At 46.2% G+C, this 20,663-nt stretch overlaps 2 protein-coding genes across 2 annotated transcripts in view; both read right to left on the bottom strand.

The window, feature by feature from the left end:
* Window positions 1-20,663, bottom strand: part of LOC130102433 (gastrula zinc finger protein XlCGF8.2DB-like) — a 250,377-nt gene that overhangs the window by 180,485 nt on the left and 49,229 nt on the right. The window lies entirely within an intron of this gene.
* Window positions 617-19,374, bottom strand: LOC130102431 (tripartite motif-containing protein 16-like). The gene is made up of 6 exons (XM_056268456.1): window positions 18,685-19,374; window positions 10,257-10,352; window positions 9,936-10,169; window positions 6,737-6,896; window positions 6,540-6,587; window positions 617-1,381 (listed from the first exon to the last, which is right to left on the bottom strand). Exons 1-6 carry the CDS (start codon window positions 19,261-19,263, stop codon window positions 789-791), a joined length of 1,710 nt encoding a protein of 569 aa, XP_056124431.1. The 5' UTR covers window positions 19,264-19,374; the 3' UTR covers window positions 617-788.

The following is a 20,663-nucleotide window of genomic DNA, read 5'->3' on the forward strand; positions in this document are numbered from 1 at the left end:
CTTTGAGATACTTTTTAAAGGCGCTATATAAAATAAAGTTGATTATTATTATTATTATATTTTGTTTCAGTTCTCGCGCTCCAGTTCACGGAGATCATGAAAGCACGCCTGATTGTTTCATTGTTTTACAAAAGCACAACGTTTTCTTGTTATTGTGAATTTACACAAATAAAAGTAGTTGCGCATGATGCATTATTATTTTCAGTATGACCAGAAATGATTGTTTTAAGTTGTTTTCACTGTTGATAGGAAATGCAAGTGTTCGCGCCCGCGCCTCCGCTATGCAGTGCGCTCCACACTCCGCACACACACTTGGATATGCGTCACAATCGTGTGTTTATTTGTGATAATCTCAATCCTGTATTATTATTGTCTAACCTGTATTATGAATGACATTTGATGAATTGCTTTGTTCCTTTTTTGGATAAAAACGTCTTCTAAATAGCCTAATAAATATTATAATAATGATGATAATTATTATTTGCGAACACGGACCCCAAAACACACCGTGTCTTCTAAGTCAGGCGACTGTAAATGCGCAAAACATGTTTCCATTGCAGTTTTGCGAAATATTCCTTTTTCGAATTGCCTGAAAAACCTCCTCATAAAAACGTAACTGTTTTGCGATAAACGAGAGTTTTTGCGAAATGGACGTGTTTCCATTGTGCGTATTTTCAATTCGCAATTTCAATTTGTGCAATTTGAAGGGTAATGGAAACGCGATAACTGATTTATCATGCAGCTCAAAGCATTATGGGTAGAATCTCTCTACAGTGTATTCTGATTCATCAACACAGTTTCACTGATGATCCGACATCAAATAGACCAACACTATAAACCCCAAACCCAGGATAGAGCGGCTGAGTGAATGTGGTCTGGACTGTGTGGATGAGGCTCATTGTGTCAGAGACGCTGTAGAAGGACAGAGTTCCTGCACTGGGATCCACATACACTCCTACTCTCCTGTAACACACACACACTCCTGTTCTTCTGTAACACACACACACTCCTGTTCTACTGCTGATGGGCTTTACAGGGAGTTCAGTCTTTATGTTATTGTGTTTGAATGAGTAACTGGAGAGAGAGCAGAGCAAACTCCAGGACTGATCATTAGATCCAAACACACACTCATTACCCAATCCCTTCCTGCTGATGCTCTTATATGACACTGATATAAACACACACCTCCCACTCCACTCAATCTCCCAGTAACAGCGTCCACACACACTCTCTCTACACAACACCTGCTGACACACATTAAATCTGTCTGGATGATCAGGATACGGCTGCTCTGAGTAAGTGCCAGAAATCACTCTGTTGCTCTCAGATAGATGGAGGTGTTCATTCACTGTGTTCAGATCCAGATTGAGCTGATGGGAATCTGATGGAGATAAAACACATCAGAATCAGGAATTATGAATCTGTCTGATCTTTTAATGTACACTGTAAAAATGACTTTTGCTGCTTGTTAAATGAACTGGTAACACTTTATAACAACGGCATGTTATGAATCATTAGTTAAGCATTAGTAAATAGTTTATTCATCAATTAAAAAGCATTAATAGACATTAAATGGGTAAGCGGTATTTCTAAAACACTGTTGGCCGTTGTTACTGAAATCCTATCAATACAGTATCTATCTATCTATCTATCTATCTATCTATCTATCTATCTATCTATCTATCTATCTATCTATCTATCTATCTCTTTCTAACTATCTATCTATCTATCTATCTATCTATCTATCTATCTATCTATCTATCTATCTATCTATCTATCTATCTATCTCCCTAATTATCTATCTATCTATCTATCTATCTATCTATCTATCTATCTATCTATCTATCTATCTATCTATCTATCTATCTATCTATCTATCTATCTATCTATCTATCTATCTACAGTATCTTTCTATCTATCTATCTATCTATCTATCTATCTATCTATCTATCTATCTATCTATCTATCTATCTCTTTCTAACTATCTATCTATCTATCTATCTATCTATCTATCTATCTATCTATCTATCTATCTATCTACAGTATCTTTCTATCTATCTATCTACAGTATCTATCTATCTATCTATCTATCTATCTATCTATCTATCTATCTATCTATCTATCTATCTATCTATCTATCTATCTATCTATCTATCTATCTATCTATCTATCTATCTATCTATCTCCCTAATTATCTATCTATCTATCTATCTATCTATCTATCTATCTATCTATCTATCTACAGTATCTTTCTATCTATCTATCTATCTATCTATCTATCTATCTATCTATCTATCTATCTATCTATCTATCTATCTATCTATCTATCTATCTACAGTATCTATATATCTATCTATCTATCATCTATCTATCTATAGTATCTATCTATCTATCATTTATCTTTCCATCTTTCTAACTTACCTTTTTCTTTCTTTCTAACTAATCTTCCTTTCTAAATAATCTTCCTTTCTTTCTTAGTAATCTTTCTTTCTTTTTAATTAATCTTTCTTTCTTTCTTTCTTTCTTTCTTTCTTTCTTTCTTTCTTTCTTTCTTTCTTTCTAATTAATATTTCTTTCTTTGTTTCTAACTAATCTATCAAACTTTAAACTACTGTAAACTTCTTCAGACTCTCTTTTTGCTAGTTGATAATCAACCCAAACAAACACACCCCTCTCTTCATTGCTCCGAGTCGGTCTCGAACCCCGATCCCCTGCAAGCGAGTCGAGTGCACTAACAATAGCGCTAAACACCGCATTCACTAGCAGACGTCAGCGCGACTCTCACTGACTGTCCTCCGTTACACACGCAATCCAAGAGTGGATCTCTGTTTATCACAGCAGAAGCGCAACAGAATGATGAGTCATGAAAAATAAAGCACAGATGATGAACGAATGACAAGGAAGCACAAAAAATGACCGTACAGTACACAATAGTAATTACAAACATGTTACTCAGTGTTACTCAGTGTTACCGTGAGGAGCGAATCAAAGCAACATCCGCGTCTGTTTTCAGGCCTTCCCGCTTCTCTCTCCAGCGCTGGACATTGTTTCTAATATTAACACGGGCCCTAAAGCTCTTGCCCAGTCATAACCCTTCATTTTCCAGTGATTTCTTCTGAGCTTTTCTCTTTTGTATTGTGTCTCATCTCTATTTCTGCAGTCTTTCTTCAGATCTCCCTCTTGCTCGTTCATACGCGCCCTAATGCTGATTGGCTACACGTTTGTTGTTGTGTCGGTCCGACTAACTTCCAAACAGCATTTTTCGCTTACCCCACCTTTAATAAGGAGTTTATAAATACAGCTTCAGAATCATGAATATTTTTATTCTGGTGTCTCTATTGTCCTGTGCTTTGGGTTATCAACACCAAGGCCAAGACTATTCATTTACATCCACAATGTAATCTCAAATTTAGCATTTTAATCAACAGTACATTTTTTGTTAACCTTTTACCGTATATCTTGGAGTATCGCAATAATATCGGGAGTTCAGTATCGTGATATGTATCGCATCATGACATGAGGGTATCATTACACCCCTAATTCCTACTGTAATTCATGATTAATTCAAGTAGTTACAAAACATTTAGGAGTTGTCAGTTAACTATTTTTGTGAGCTCATCTAAAGCGAGGACTATTTATGCCTCGTAAAGCTTTTTCAAAAAAAGGATTTGCTCTTTTTGAATAAAGGAAAAGGCCTGTTAGTGTTTGAGCAGAAGAGGTGCTTGTGTTCAGGCTGTGAGAGACTGTCAGGGTTCGGTCACTTCAGTCGGTGTATTCTTGGTTTGGTGACAGAGCTCTGACGCTCCTGCTGTGTTTGGGGGGAGATGTGGCCTAATGGTTAGACTTGGGTTCGAGTCTCAGTACCGGCAGGAGATGTAGATGCGGGGAGTGAATGATCAGCGCTCTCTTCCACTCTCATTACTCAAAACTGAGGTGTTCTTGAGCAAGACACCGACCCCCAATCACTCCCCGGCGCCACAGCAAATGGCTGTGTGTGTGTGTGTCTGTGTTCACAACTCACTGCTCCTAATGTGTGTGCACTAACTTAGATGTGTTAAATGCAGAGGGCAAATTCTGGGTTAGCATACTTGGCCTTCACACGTCACTTTCACCTTAACTTGTGTGAGTGTGCGGTTTTAAGTTCGCTCCGGCCGTGTGCCCTTCTGTCCGCATGTGTTGTGCTCTGTGTAGCACCGGCTCATGTTTTCAGCGGCCACACATTTTAATGTTGTCATATTTTGTGTGAACACGCGGCTTATACGTGTTCTCATTAGCTGCAGTTTGTGTTTTGTTTAGTGTGAGCACATGGCTTGTGATAGTGTTCGCTGGTCATGTACTTTTGTTTCTGTTTTGATAGTCTGAGCACATGGCTTTGTGCCATGTGCTCGCATGTCTGTTGTCTAAATTTTATCGGCCATCTTGTTATCTGATTATTGGTTCATTTGCCCCACCTGTCCTCCCTCGGTACCTGCCTTGTTTACTCCATACTTATTGTCTCTGTGTTTGCAGTCCAGTGTCAGATCGTCATTGAATGTACATCTCATGTCATGAATTTACCTGCCTGATCCTGTTTCCAGTCATGTTTTCCTCCAGTTTTTTTATCAATAAAAAGCCCAAACTCTGCATCCTTGAGTCCTCGCCTCATCCCTTACCTCAACCCTGACAGGCTTCATGACGAACATCATGTGTGTTGCTTCAGTTGATGAGGAACAACTGCGCTCATGCCAGAACTGAGACTAGTCTCTTTTCACAAGCTCATCCTCTATGTGACATACAATAATAATGAACATAATTGCTAGTTATTATTTAACACAGAAAATTATTTAAATCTATTTATTTGGTTTAAAAAACAGTATTTGTTTAAAATAACTTGTTTTAGTCTTGTTGTACATGGGTGTATTCCAGAAAACAAGGTTATATTACCGTCAAACATACCCTGAACTCTCGGTTGATTATACCAAAGCTTGCTAACTCAAGGTATATGCTGGTTCCAAAAACGCTTCCGGGAGTAAGTTCATCCAACTCCCAAAAATCATCAAGACATCCCAAAAATACTTTGAATAGCTGGCTCCAACTGTTAAATATATATATATATATCATCAAGCCTTGATTATCATATATCAAGTGGATGCTGCCCACTGGTGGTGGTTGAGGAGAGAACCCCTGATATGATTGTAAAGCGCTTTGGGTGTACAGTAGTACATATGAAAGCGCTATATAAATGCCTCATTCATTCATTCATTCATATATATATATATATATATATATATATATATATATTAGGGGTGTAACGATACACATATTCGTATTGAACTGTTCGGTACGAGGCTTTCGGTTCGGTTTTCGGTACGCATTTTCAAACCGAACGGTTCGTTGGACCATTTTTCCTGCCGACCAAAATGTTGTTATTTCAAATGTAGGCGCGTTGCAAGTGCACTCGAGACGCTGGCGCGACCACAACATTGCCCAACATCAAATGGCAAATGTAATGTAAGCGGAACGAAACTGAGCTACTCGTTATTGTGTGGTTGACGGACCGTTTATCAGTTTGGACCAATGCAGCGCGGACCGACTTGATTAAAAAGCACTGTTACTACACAGCGCTGAGACATCCAGTAAAAAAAGCATTTGAGTTCACCACTGAAGTAATAACATCACTGTGAGATCTAGTGAGAAACATTCACATTTCTCCGTTATTAACGGATCAAACAGCGCTGACGTGGAAACCAGGAAGAAACATTGTGCCATGAATGAACTATCCAGTGTCCACAGATCAGCAACATTCACCATGGGTTTACTGTAGTAACACTAACTGTAACCATGGCAGGAATAGTAGGCTATAATGCTTGCAAGTAACATTACGTCGGTTTTATTTTGACATTATGAATACAATTGCTGCCCTCAAATGTTAATCTGAACTAAAATAAACATTTGTTTATAACTACTATAATATAACATTTCATTTTGTCCAAGGAGCTGTTTTGTTTTAGATGCTCCTAAGAAAAGTCAAGTATAGCTCCATCATTGCTCAAAGTAAAAAAAAATATCATACTTTATGATGTTATTTTTAATAAAAATATAATAAAAAAAATTGAATCGAGGAAATTTCTCTGGCATTTCTTTCTTTTTGCTGTATCGAAAACGTACCGAACCGTGACACAAGTGTATCGTATCGAAGCGAACCGTGAATTTTGTGAAGCGTTACACCCCTAATATATATATATATATATATACGGTATATTCCTTGGCCAGGGAAATTGCAAGTTCAAATTACTGATTTATAGTGAATCAAGTTAAAAATTACTTTGTGTGAATTATTACCTCCAAATTTTTCAGGTGAATCAATGTTATAATTTCTTTCAGTGTAGCTGAACTCTTTATGTTCAATATATCATCAGTGTCTCAGTTTACCAGATATCCTGTGCAAATCATCATTTACATGATCAACTATAAACCTCTTCTGTCAAGTTTTCTTCCACTTCTCCAGGAAGAACATGAACACACTCAGAGAGTTTCTGCTGGTTTTCTTAGTGACTTACATTGTAGGAAGTCGTTCCTGGTCGTGGGAACAATGTTGGAGAGAGTGACTGTGGAAATCAACAGACATGAAGAGTGTGATTATCATGTCTAGAGAAAATGATCCTGCATCCGTTCCTAAGACATTTCTAATATGATCTTCTACATGATCTGAGATGATGGAGGATCATTTCTGAGAGCAGAATCTCCAGGACTTTACCTCTGTCAGAGAACTTCTTCAGCTCCTCTTTGCAGAAATCCTCCAGTCTGTCTCTCAGCTGACGGACAGATTCTCTCACGCCATCAAAAGAGGAGAGAGAACTGAAGGGATTGTCATTGACGTCTGTAGATTCAGGAGGAGCTGAGAGAGACTGGAAACTCTACAGAAAACACAAATCAAAGCTCATCACCTCCACACTTCATCAATAACCGGCTCTACTGTCAGATGTGTGCGGCTCTTGATAATCTTTAGTAACTCTCCTCAATCCAGCATATCTCATATTCATTATGTCATTAGAGCTACAAATTCTAGCATTTGCCATTTACACTATATGTGTACTTTTTATGAAATCATTTGGATGATAAAGCATCTGCCAATAACATAAATGTAACAGATCAAGCACATCAATGGTGTTGACATTCAGGGCCGTTTCTAACTGGAGGGGGTGGCAATGAGTTGTTGACATGGTAACATAATGACACTGCATTTTTACCAAAACATCACATGGTAAATTTTAGCAAAAATGCAAAGAACATTTAAAGGTAAGGTATGAGGTGATGATCTAATTGCAGCATATGAGACAGGTACTAAACACAGGGACAGAAATCAAACTAGTATTTGTTTTTACGGATTATCTGGCTCCACCTCAGACCTCCAAGCCCACGCCTGTTGACCCATCGGCTCCATCTTAGCTCCATGCTCCTTCGGTTAGTAGTGGGACAGGGGCCAAAACCTTAGGGGGGAAAAGTCCATGGAGAGACTGGTGGAGGAAGAGTCCACAGTGTCACCAGCGTTGGAGGAGCTGACCATGGAGGAGCCATTGGAGGAAGAGCCTGCATTGGAGTTGACAGAGGGAGGTGCCGGGGTGAAACCAGGAACCGACCGAGGCGGAGCTGGGAAAGGTGCAGACCCAGATGGTGCTGAAGTGCAAAGACCCAGGGCAACACCACTGATCTGGAAGTTCAAGGCGGAGCCACAGGCTCCTGTGACTGAGGTGAAACTGGGGGCTTGAAAGAGCAAGGCAGATCCGGTGGGAGCCAGGATGAAGGAGTAACACCGGGGGGGGGGGGGGGGGGGGGGGAGCAGGAGCCCGGTGGAGTCAAAGGGGTGGTGGTCCAGAAGTCTGTAGTGAAGGAGCCAGGAGGCTAGGCGTAACCAGCAGAGGAAGGAGCCAGGAGGCTGGGCGGAACCAGCAGAGGAAGGAGCCAGGAGGCTGGGCGGAACCAGCAGAGGAAGGAGCCAGGAGGCTAGGCGTAACCAGCAGAGGAAGGAGCCACGAGGCTGGGCGTAACCAGCAGAGGAAGGAGCCAGGAGGCTGGGCGTAACCAGCAGAGGAAGGAGCCAGGAGGCTAGGCGTAACCAGCAGAGGAGGGAGCCAGGAGGCTAGGCGGAACCAGCAGAGGAAGGAGCCAGGAGGCTAGGCGTAACTAGCAGAGGAAGGAGCCAGGAGGCTGGGCGGAACCAGCAGAGGAAGGAGCCAGGAGGCTGGGCGGAACCAGCAGAGGAAGGAGCCAGGAGGCTAGGCGTAACCAGCAGAGGAAGGAGCCAGGAGGCTAGGCATAACCAGCAGAGGAAGGAGCCAGGAGGCTAGGCGTAACCAGCAGAGGAAGGAGCCAGGAGGCTAGGCGTAACCAGCAGAGGAAGGAGCCAGGAGGCTAGGCGTAACCAGCAGAGGAAGGAGCCAGGAGGCTGGGCGGAACCAGCAGAGGAAGGAGCCAGGAGGCTAGGCGTAACCAGCAGAGGAAGGAGCCAGGAGGCTAGGCGTAACCAGCAGAGGAGGGAGCCAGGAGGCTAGGCGTAACCAGCAGAGGAAGGAGCCAGGAGGCTAGGCGTAACCAGCAGAGGAAGGAGCCAGGAGGCTAGGCGTAACCAGCAGAGGAAGGAGCCAGGAGGCTAGGCGTAACCAGCAGAGGAAGGAGCCAGGAGGCTAGGCGTAAGCAGAGGAGGGAGCCAGGAGGCTAGGCGTAACCAGCAGAGGAAGGAGCCAGGAGGCTAGGCGTAACCAGCAGAGGAGGGAGCCAGGAGGCTAGGCGTAACCAGCAGAGGAAGGAGCCAGGAGGCTAGGCGTAACCAGCAGAGGAAGGAGCCAGGAGGCTAGGCGTAAGCAGCAGAGGAAGGAGCCAGGAGGCTAGGCGTAACCAGCAGAGGAAGGAGCCAGGAGGCTAGGCGTAAGCAGAGGAGGGAGCCAGGAGGCTGGGCGTAACCAGCAGAGGAGGGAGCCAGGAGGCTAGGCGTAACCAGCAGAGGAAGGAGCCAGGAGGCTAGGCGTAACCAGCAGAGGAGGGAGCCAGGAGGCTAGGCGTAACCAGCAGAGGAGGGAGCCAGGAGGCTAGGCGTAACCAGCAGAGGAGGGAGCCAGGAGGCTAGGCGTAACCAGCAGAGGAAGGAGCCAGGAGGCTGGGCGGAACCAGCAGGGATGGAGGCCCAGGGAACTATTCAGAACCAGAGAGTCCATTAGAGCTAGTGGGACTGGTGGAGAAGGAGGGACCTCAAGGGTGGAAACATGTGTAGGAGTCCATGACAGAATATGTAGGTGAACGAGTGCTAACTCCAGGACCAGAGTATTAGGGATCCTCCTCCTCTTCACCCACTGTGAAGGGGGAACCACAGCTGGAGAGTACAGACTCCACCTACTCACAGAATAACCCTTGAGGGCCATCCATATAAAGTAGGTGATATAAGGCGCACAGGGAGTCATCTGGGTAGAGCACCATACGATCTAGATGGAGATACTGATGGGTGTGATCCTCAAGGGAACACTCAAACAATTATGAAAATGCATATTTATTTCATCAGGTTTGAAGATCATCTGAAGCATTTTTGGTGAAAATTACTTAATATTGGTCCCATCAGTTTCACCATGATATAAGAAATCAAGAATGAAAATTAAGATTAAAAAAAGTTGAAATGTTATGGAAGTTTTGAACTGTTGGTGGCACTACTGGAGTTTAGCAGCTGAATATATCTTCCAGAAGAGTGAGCTCAAAAAATTGTTTTCTAAGAGATTTCCAGAGCTGAACTGATTTTGCAAGTGCCACTTTGAAAAGATGATCAGCTGAGAGTCTGACTGATGATTATATAATAACTGAACACACAGATCAACACTTCAGTCAGCGGCTCATTCTGCTCTCATCAAATGTTTCTCTGAGAGTCTCTTGCTCTTGTCCACTATGATCCTGTTCTTCTAGAGCTCTGTTACCTGCAGGAAACGTATGTGATCCTGTGTGTGTGAAAGCTGCTCCAGCTCAGCGTCTCTCCTCCTCAGATCATTGATCTCCTGCTCCAGTCGCTCCAGTCGTTCTTCAGCTCGACTCACTGCAGTCTTTTCCTGATCTCTGATCCGCTGTGTCGCCTCAGAGCGGCTTCTCTCAATGGAGCGGATGAGCTCAGTGAAGATCCTCTCGCTGTCCTCCACTGCTGTGTGTGCAGAGCGCTGTTAGGACACACATCACAATCACACAGTGAGCTTCAGTGAGTCCTGACTGAGACTTCTCAAACTTCTCTTCTTCTCCAGACTCACCTTATGAGACTCTACAGCCTCTCTCAGCTGCTGAAGATCTTTCTCTCTCTGCTGGATCCTCTGCTGGAACGACCTCTGCGTCTCCTTCAGCTGCTTCTGCAGCACAGGCCAATAACAGAGATGCACTTTATACTCTCACTATATCATCATGTGAAGAGTTGAATCCAGTGACAGTAGAATTTGATCAGCTCTACCAAACTTGGATGTCTTTTTTTTCCAGTAATAAACAAACACTGTTAAGTTGTTTTGATTGATACTGTGAAGCAGCTTTGATACAATCTGTATTGTGAAAAGCGCTATATAAATATATTTGACTTGACTTGACTAGAATTTTGCTGGAAGTGAATCAATCAAAACTAACTTTAGCTGGAAATAACATTATTCAAAAATCGCTATAAAGCCAAAACAATCTCAGTTACCGTAAATTGTATGTTTATCTCTGTAAAGCTGCTTTGAAACAATCTACATTGTTAAATAACGCTATATAAATGAAGATGACTTGACTTGACTTGACCATTAGCTGCTGGGTTTGGGAGGATTTACTTTATTTATACATTTGATTGGTTTATTGTGTGGATGGTGGATGTGGTTATAAAATTGTATGAGGGTGTGAACTGAGGTTGTTTGAATTTAATTGGTTTTGGATTTTCTTTTTTTTCTTTTCGCCCTTCCCCAAAGGCTGATTTATCCCATGGGATATTGATATTAACGGTTTAAGATCTGACTTTACAGGTGACCACTGTATGACATCAGGATTCATTTTCTTTATTGTGAATGTTATTGTATTTGTGAATTGTGTATTTTTTTCCTTGACTTTTTTGTATAAACATACTTTTATATTTCTTTGAGTGTCAAATAAAGATTGTACACATCTCTGCTTGTTCTCTCCATTTGTTTGGAAACCCTGTAATTAAGAGTATTTACAAAATACACTTTACATCTTAGGTGGCATTGGCCTCCGCTCACACAAGCATAAGCATCATAAAAGTGAAACTGACACACAGATGTAAAGCTTCACAATGACAGAGTTTCTGCTGAATAACAGACCTGCGGATCTATATAGTTCAAATGGACTGAGTCAGATTTACTGAACAGAAACTCTTCGTCTGTCGCTGCATTTGACTTGCGTTATTCTTGACAGAGATATATTTGGTAAAAACAATGGGTGAATATTTTCCTTTATTTTATGTTGATTTATTAAAGCGGTCATGAACTGCGTTGTTTTATAATTTTATAATGTTTCCTGGGGTGTGCACTTATAATGTTAGAATGATTTTGACATACATTTTTTTTTTCATAATTTATAAATAAAAGGCATTTGCTACCCTGATTTTAGCCTCAGAGTAAGTCACTGATAAACTCACACTGTTTGATTGACAGTTCCAGCGATTGAAGGGATCCTTTGATCGTTTCCTATTTATAATTTATTCACAGTTTAAATAAATTGCAAATAATTTACTAAAGAATCCACAGTGAAATGTAGCAAATACAAATAAATAATGCTCAACTGAGACATTCACATAAATAACCACATTCCTAGCATTAGGATCCTTTAGAAGGTAATGTTGTTTTTAGTCGAGTGATCCTGCATCTTCTCTCCTCGTGACCTGATCTCACTAACAGGCCAGTGGGCGGGGCCAACGTTACGATGATGAAGTAGGCGTTGATTTACTTCTGTAGAGGCGGTCTTTAGTTGCACTATTACGTCATAAAGAGGCACATTCCACAACCAGTTGTTCGTTTGGCTTGGTTACAGTAAAACCTGTTTTTAGACTAACAAGGAAGTTCTCTTACGAGAGTATCTCTCGTACTGCGTAATAGCTTTACGCTAGGGGAAAAACTCTTTTCCGCGAGATATTGAAGCCAAAAATTATCCTTTAATTTTTTATTAATGCAAAACGCTTTGCAGCAGCAAGCAAACATAGGCGAAACAGCTCGCGCGCCTATTGGTTGCTCTGCAGCAAATGCAGCAGCCTATCGAGAGAGACTCTGCGTGACGTAATGACCAATGGGGGCAATTCGCGCCCATATCGTCACGTCCCGCCAGAAGGGGCGTGGTCTCGCCCTATAAATATGCTCGTTAGGCTGATACAAGCTGATTTTTACCTCTTCAGCGAAGCACACGCATCGCTGGATCCGGAGTGAGAAGCCGCGCCGTCGAAGCAAGCCTTTCAGCGGGACGAGCTCTGGAGTCGCTGGCCTCGCCGCCTTCATCTGCCGTACCTGCTGCGCTTTCCGGCGTTATATATCCTTTCAATACTCTGTGTGTATTTCTCTGTTGAGAAGTGTTTGTTCGCTTACTTGACGCGACTTACACTTCTCTCACAAAAAGAGCAGCGTCTTTTTAAAGATGCCTTCCTGTGGCTCGTGCCGCGCCCCGCTCAGCGATGGAGATCGACACGTCATCTGTGTTTCCTGTCTGGGTGAGGATCACGCGGCTCTCGCGCTCGCTGACGGCGGATGCCCTCATTGCGAGCTTTTGCCCATGGTGACTCTGAGGACGCGCCTGGCATCATTCTCCGAGCCTTCACCACAGCCCGCCGTGACGCCGCGCCGTAAAAAGCGCCGCGCCCAGCGCGCTCCCGAGCTATCTCCAGCCCGCCAAAGCTCGCCGGTTCGCCCGCCTGCTTCGCCGGCTTCGCTCGAGTCGCTCACTGACGGACAACGGCCGCCGCCTGCCGCCGCGTCCATCCACGAGCCTGACGAACCCTCCGAGGCGTGTTCTCTTCTGGCGTCCGATAGTGAGGATTGGGCGAGCTCCGTGGATCTCCCCTCCGCTAGCGTTTCCCGCCAGACCACTGGTAAGAGAGCCGGCATTGAGACTGAGCTGATGCGTCTGCTCTCTCAGGCCGTTGAAAGCATCGGCCTCGATTGGGAGGCGCCCGCGCAGCCGCCGCGCAACAGAATGGACGGACGCTTTCTCGGAAGTGACGAGGCTCCGTCGAAATCGCGGCCCGCGCCCTTCCTCCCGGAACTTCACGACGAAGTTACGAAATCGTGGAACGCCCCCTTCTCCGCCAGGCTTCGTACCTCTGCTTCTGCTGCTTTCTCCTCTGTGGATGGCGCGAAGGAAAGAGGATACCTTTCTGTTCCTCCTGTGGAACCAGCTGTAGCGTCTCATCTCTGCCCGCCCTCCGCTGGACGGCGCACGCACACGACGCTTCCATCTAAAGCCTGCCGGGTGACGTCATCCATGCACGGTCGCGCTTACACCGCCGCCGGGCAAGCAGTTTCAGCGCTGCACACTATGGCCATCCTGCAGATTTTCCAGGCCGACCTTCTCCTTAAACTGGACGAGGAAGAACCCGGAGCGATCTGCGTTGCGGACCTGAGAAGCGCTACAGACCTCACTCTTCGCGCTACTAAAGCCGCTGCACAGGCCATAGGACGAAACATGGCCTCTCTCACCGTGGCTGAGAGACATTTGTGGTTGACGCTGTCCGAGATGACGGAAGCCTGTGTTCCTCGACGCGCCCATTTCTCAAGCGGGCCTTTTCGGATCTGCCGTCACAGACTTTGCGGATAGATTCATGGAGGTGCAAAAGACTTCGCAGGCCATGAAGCACTTCCTCCCGAAGCGCTCAAGCTCCGCTGCAGGTCGCTCTAAACCGCCGCCTGCTCGCAGCTCTCAGCCGCAGCCTGCACCGCCCGCCGCCGCCGCTTCACAGCGCCGCCACGCCCGAGACCAAAGACCGCGCTCTCGCTCTGCTGGACGCCGCCCCCCTCAGCGCGGGCCCCGGCCGAGGATTGAGATCAAGCCCGAGGCCTCAAAATCTTCCTAGCCATTCTAGGAAAACGACGGTGTTCAGATCCCGCTGCGGCCGGTTTTTCACCAAAACTTCTCGCTCGGTCAGTTCCAAACATCGCGACTGTCCCAGTGTATTTCGCAGAGAGTCAGCCGGTGTCACAGCCCGTTTGCCTGCGCACAAAAGCCGTTTTTACGGCTACCCAGATAAATCCAATAAAGAGTGCATTTTCTGGTGTTCCGGCCACGGCCGAAGGTGTTATGAGTGTTGTAAGAATGCCCACCCAGTGCCCATTCCCACACACAAACACAGCCCGCCACGGTGCAGGGCTAGCACAAATAAAATCGACTCCGGTCGATTGTGCAAACAATGTAGTGCAAGTGCCCATGTCATCATGCCCGCTCACACTACATGCTGCGTGTCCCATGGTTTCTGTAAAAACGAAACCAACACACATTCAGTCGGCCATGAACGACAGTGTTTTCAGTGTATTAAATGTGCCCGCAGCCCCGCGCCCACATTTTCTCACAGACACGCCGATTCCCACGGGATCTCCCCCGCTCGCTTTTTCTGCACAATCTGCCATAAAAAAGCTGAGCGCGGCCAGGTCGCCCGCTGTGATCAGCGCGCCCCCCGCCTCGAACGCTGTAAACACGGTGTTGTGTTCCCAGTATGCCCAGGCTCTCGAGCTGCCGTTTTGTCGCGGCCAGAGCCCGGATTTCATTCTGCCTCTAGCTATTCACGCAGATGCGTGGTCAAAGCTTCCCGGGGTTTCAGAATGGGTGCTGAACACTATAAAGAGAGGCTATTCGCTACAATTCGCTCAACGCCCGCGCCGTTATACGGCGCGCGTCGAAACCACGGTGAAAAACGAAGTATCTCATCTACTTCGTGCCGAAATAGCGAAACTACTGAGCAAAGGGGCTATAGAACCTTTATCTCAGGCTCAGAGCGAAGGGGGCCTATACAGCAGATATTTTCTGGTACCGAAAAAGGATGGGGGTCTCAGACCCATTTTAGATCTGCGGCAGCTGAACAGAGTGCTTGTGAAGCGCCAGTTCAGAATGCTTACGACCAGGAAAATCCTCGCGCAGGTGCGCTTCGGGGACTGGTTTATGTCGATAGATCTGAAAGACGCCTATTTCCAAATACAAATAGCGTCCCATCACAGGCGATTTTTGAGATTCGCCTTCGAGGGCCAGGCATATCAATACACAGTCCTGCCGTTCGGCCTGTCCCTAGCGCCTCGTACATTTACGAAGTGCATGGACGCGGCGCTCGCGCCCCTGAGACTTCAGGGCATGCGAGTTCGGAACTACTTGGACGATTGGCTGATTCTAGCTCGATCACGATCGGAGCTCATAGAACACAGGGCCGCATTGCTCGAGCACCTCGAGAAGCTGGGCCTCACAGTCAATTGGGCGAAGAGCTCACTGTCTCCCAGTCAGAAAATTTCCTTTCTGGGAACCGTGTTGGACTCGCTGTCCATGACAGCACGCCTGTCACCAGAGCGCGTGCTAAATATTCAGCGCGGCGTGAAATCCTTCCGCCACGGCGCGATAGTCCCGCTCAAAAGGTTTCAGAAAATGCTGGGGCTGATGGCCTCAGCAGCCTCTGTACTCCAGTTGGGCCTGCTCCGCATGCGCCCACTGCAGATGTGGCTGAAGACGCGGGTTCCACCCAGGGCATGGACAGCGGGTCTGTTTCGCCTCAGGGTCGACCTTCAGTGCGTTTCAGCTCTGAAACCTTGGAGAGAAACCGACTGGTATCAGTCAGGTGTAAGTCTGGGGACCGCTTCGAGCGTGAAGGTGGTGTCTACGGACGCCTCCACCTCGGGGTGGGGAGCGCTGCTCGAGGGCAGACCGCTAGCTGGCCTGTGGTCAGAACGGGAAAAGCTCCTTCACATAAACTGCTTGGAGATGATAGCAGTCGACAAAGCGCTACGGCGTTTTTGTCCCCAGATAACAGGCCACCACGTCTTGGTCCGGTCGGACAACATGTCGGTGGTGGCATACATAAATCGCCAGGGCGGCGTCAGGTCACGAAACCTTCACAGGTTGACGGAACGCCTCCTGGTTTGGGCTCAGCACAACCTGCTCTCACTGAGAGCGGCGCACGTGCCTGGTCACCTGAACGTGGGACCAGACAGACTGTCCAGGAACAACGTTCCAGCAGGGGAATGGTCGCTGCACCCGCAGACGGTCCAGCTGCTGTGGAAAACGTTCGGCAGAGCTCAGGTGGACCTATTCGCGTCCCAAGAAAACGCTCATTGCCCGGAGTTTTTCTCGAAAAGCAAGGACGCGCTGGCTCATGTTTGGCCCCGCTGCCCCCTGTATGCTTTTCCTACTGTCTCGCTCCTGCCTCAGGTGTTGGAACGAATCAGGGAAAACGGATGCCCAGTGCTGCTTGTAGCCCCGCTCTGGACGAACCAGACGTGGTTCCCTGCCCTGATGCAGCTGACCAGCACTGCCCCATGGCCTGTACCATTGAGGAGAGACCTCCTCTCTCAGGCGGAGGGCTCAATCTGGCACCCTCGCCCGGAGTTATGGTCCCTGCACGCATGGGCCATCAACGGGTACCCGCTAGCCTCCCAGAGGGAGTGTTAAACACGATCGCTCAGGCTAGAGCTCCGTCTACCAGGCGGCTCTACTCCTCGAAATGGTCTGTTTTCTCTACATGGTGTCAGGCCCAGAGCCTTTCACCTGTGGAGTGCGGGGTTGCGGAAGTGCTTTCCTTCCTTCAAGAGCTACTGGATAAGGGCAGGACCCCATCCACGCTCAAAGTATATGTGGCGGCCATAGCAACGTTTGCAAAACCGGTGTCTGGCCAGTCGCTTGGGAAAAACGACTTAGTCGTGCGTTTCCTTAGGGGAGCTCGGAGGCTGAACCCTCCAAGGCCCCCTTCAGTCCCGACGTGGGACCTTTCCACGGTCTTGGAGGCCATGAAAGGCGCCCCGTTCGAGCCAATCCAGCTGGTGGACATGAAACACCTGTCGTTCAAGACAGTGTTTCTCATGGCTCTCGCTTCAGTGAAGCGCATAGGGGACCTACAGGCGCTTTCAGTAAGCGCGTCGTGTATGGAGTTTGGGCCTAATGACTCAAAGGTCATTCTCAAACCGAAACACGGGTATGTCCCGAAATCCCTCAACACGCCGTTCAGGGCCCAGGTCATTTCCCTGTCTGCCCTTCCGGTTCTCAGTGAGGAGGAGGATGCAAGTCTCCTCTGCCCCGTCAGGGCATTGAGAGCTTATGTGGCACGCTCGTCTGTTTTCAGACAGACGGAGCAGCTTTTTGTTTTGTTCGGCGGGCGTTCCAAGGGACTCGCCGCCTCAAAACAGAGCCTATCCAGATGGATAGTGGATGCCATCGCGCTCGCTTACTCTGCGAAGGGCTTACAGTGCCCCTTGGGTGTCAGGGCGCATTCCACGAGAGGCGTGGCCTCTTCGTGGGCATGGTCTAGCGGGGTTTCCCTGCAAGATATCTGTACGGCCGCGGGCTGGGCCTCGCCGTCTACATTTATAAAATACTATAACCTGGAGGTACCCGCCTTACAAGCTAAGCTTTTGGCGGTCTAAATTCAGTGCTATCTGCCCCGCTCTGCGGCCCAGATGCTGAGTTTACTGCAGCCCCATGAGTGTTGACTCACGTATGGCCGCCCAGATCAGGCTGAATGCTTTCACCCTGGCTGCGCGTTTGATGGTCATATAATAGCCCCGCTGGGTGCTTTTGTATAGGGAATGACGCTTCCAGCCTCTCTTCCTTTACTCTATGTGAGTTTATGGTGATTATGCACTACATGAGCCCTGGGCTTCGGCCCCTGGGACTTTGGTGTTGGATCCCTTTACGCACGGCGTGTTGCATTGTGTTCCCCTAGCGTAAAGCTATTACGCAGTACGAGAGATACTCTCGTAAGAGAACGTACTCGGTTACTAACGTAACCTCGGTTCTCTCTAGAGAGGGAACGAGTACTGCGTATCTTGCCGTGCGTGGAATACGCTCTGGTTCGCTTCAGCGATAAAAACCAGCTTGTATCAGCCTAACGAGCATATTTATAGGGCGAGACCACGCCCCTTCTGGCGGGACGTGACGATATGGGCGCGAATTGCCCCCATTGGTCATTACGTCACGCAGAGTCTCTCTCGATAGGCTGCTGCATTTGCTGCAGAGCAACCAATAGGCGCGCGAGCTGTTTCGCCTATGTTTGCTTGCTGCTGCAAAGCGTTTTGCATTAATAAAAAATTAAAGGATAATTTTTGGCTTCAATATCTCGCGGAAAAGAGTTTTTCCCCTAGCGTAAAGCTATTACGCAGTACTCGTTCCCTCTCTAGAGAGAACCGAGGTTACGTTAGTAACCGAGTACGTTTTCAGTTCTGAAACTTACAGGATATTCTTATTGTATGATGAGTGACGTCTCATATGTCAAAAGCTCAAGGAAAATTTGATTTCTCAATTCATGACCCCTTTAAAGCCTGTTTTACAAAAGTTTGTGTTGATAAATGTTTACGGTTATTTTCATCATAGTTTCTGTTAAGTTAAATGTGAAGCACAAATACGCTCACGGTGAAAGTCCACTTGCAGCTGCTCTTCACTTCTGTGACGTCTGCAGTGTGAATGATGTCTCCTGATCATATGGTGCCAATATAAACAGTGTCAACATTATTTCATCAGTGTCTAGTTTCATACCTGTTTCTCTGTCCTCTGCGCTGCTGCTGATACAGTGTCGTGGTTTTTATGATCGTCCATCGTACACAGCACACATATAACCTTCTGGTCAGTGCGGCAGAAAACCTTAAGGAGTTCACCATGTGTTTGGCAGATCATCTCCTGCAGTCGTCCAGTGGCTTCAGTCACTTTATGTGGTTTACGGGAGAAATATTCCTCATGACGGTCAAAATGAGTCTGACAGTAAGACTCCAGACACACCAGACAGGACTTGACGGCTTTGTGTTTTCTTCCAGTACAGACGTCACACTGCACATCTCCAGCTCCAGCATTACAGTCATCAGGAAGTTTAGTCTTCTTCAGTTTCTCCACCAGTTCAGCCAGCATGGTGTTTTTAGCTAAAGCAGGTCTTGGCCTGAAGGTCTGTCTGCACTGAGGGCAGCTGTAGACTCTCTTCTCATCCTCCTGATCCCAGCAGCCTGTAATACAGATCTTACAGTAACTGTGTCCACAGGGAATGGCCACTGGATCCTTCAGGAGATCCAGACACACTGGACACAGGAACTCATTCTGATCCACTGAAATTCTGGCTTCTGCCATTTTACTGCATGAGACACACAAACACACAACAGCTCAACTGCACTTTAGTTTCTCTTTCCCTGAACTCATGTGATTCCTGTTTCCTGGTTCTGTGTTTGAGTGACGTGTGCAAAACAGGTTCATCTGCAAGTCTGTAAAGCAGGTTCCTCACTCCTGCTCCTGGACAGCCTTATTCCTGTAGAGTTCAGTTTCTATCATACTCCCACACACCTAAATGTTATTTTAAATGCAAAAACCTTTCTTAGTTGATTCAGGTTTGTTCAGTAACAGCCATAACTAAACTCGGTTGTGTCTCTCCAGGAATAGAAAGAGGAATCCTGCTGTAAAGTCGCAGATCATAAAACCTCCACTAGATGTCAGTCTCAGACAGTCACTCAAAAACACGTTACTGAGAATCAGGAAGACTGCATCCTAATGACTACACTTGTACGGCATTACGGCATTAAAAGTGTGTCCAGTTCCAGAGGTGAAAAGTAATTACAAATACTTTCAAATATTGTTTTTATTCTTTCTTGAGTATAATTAAATTGTGGTACTTTTACTTTTACTTGAGTTGAATAAAAATAAAGTTTTCAACTTAGCTACACTTATTTTTCACCAAAAGTACAAAGTACTTTGACAAAGGTGCCGACGGAGAAACAGGGCGAGCTGGACCTTTTCAAACTCCTGCGCTGGATAATAACAGATAACAGATAGGTCTGACTCAGGTGCAAAACCACACTTTGACGTTCAATCACTGGCGCTTGCTTTTTGAATCAGTATCGCTAACGTTTCAAAATTTAAGTGAATGTAAGTGATCTATGCTCAATTTTGGTCGCCCCAAAATCAGTCATACTATTGATAATACCAGAGCACTGAGCAATTGAATTAAATAGAAAACAGATTAGGTTCAAAGAAGGACGCAGTTATTGCATGGATGGAGCAAGAACAATGTTAGTGTCTAAAATGCATGCGCACAGTTCAGTTGAATGGTAAAGCTTGCTAAAGCTTGATGCTGACCTGGCAATCTTGTTGATGGACTAGTAAGTAAATCTTTCTAAGTTTGTGTTCATTTTATTTTGTGATTTCACCGGAATGAATAGAGAGTCTCCACAACGGCAATAGATTGAAGAGCGTGTCCGAGTGGAGACTGCGCGCGCGCCGCCACATAGGGTGACCAGACGTCCCGAAAAATTCGAGACAGTCACGAAATCTAAGCTGTTGTCCCGAATCCGGCCCTAATGGGCTCTATGCACGGCGGTATTTCCGGTGAAGGTCTAAGGATGCTGGATTACTTCCGCCGATCGTAGAGTCCAATGCTATACCGAGAATTTATATTGGTTTATACTCTATTGCTATACTAAAGAAACGTTAGTCACAAAAACAGACAAAACAGACACCTCTCATTTTGTTTATGCTTC

This window comes from Rhinichthys klamathensis, unplaced genomic scaffold (assembly GCF_029890125.1).
Source record: "Rhinichthys klamathensis goyatoka isolate OS25496 unplaced genomic scaffold, OSU_Roscu_1.1 h1tg000272l_1, whole genome shotgun sequence".
NCBI lineage: Eukaryota > Metazoa > Chordata > Actinopteri > Cypriniformes > Leuciscidae > Rhinichthys > Rhinichthys klamathensis.

What these genes read in the sequence shown, in the direction of transcription:
- LOC130102431 (XM_056268456.1), bottom strand. Translation starts at nt 19,263, where the DNA reads ATGGCAGAAGCCAGAATTTCAGTGGATCAGAATGAGTTCCTGTGTCCA. An exon ending in ATCACATACGTTTCCTGCAG is followed by an intron (nt 6,897 to 9,935) that starts GTAACAGAGCTC and finishes TGTTTTCTGTAG; the next exon opens with AGTTTCCAGTCTCTCTCAGC. An exon ending in CAGGAACGACTTCCTACAAT is followed by an intron (nt 1,382 to 6,539) that starts GTAAGTCACTAA and finishes TATCTCCATCAG; the next exon opens with ATTCCCATCAGCTCAATCTG.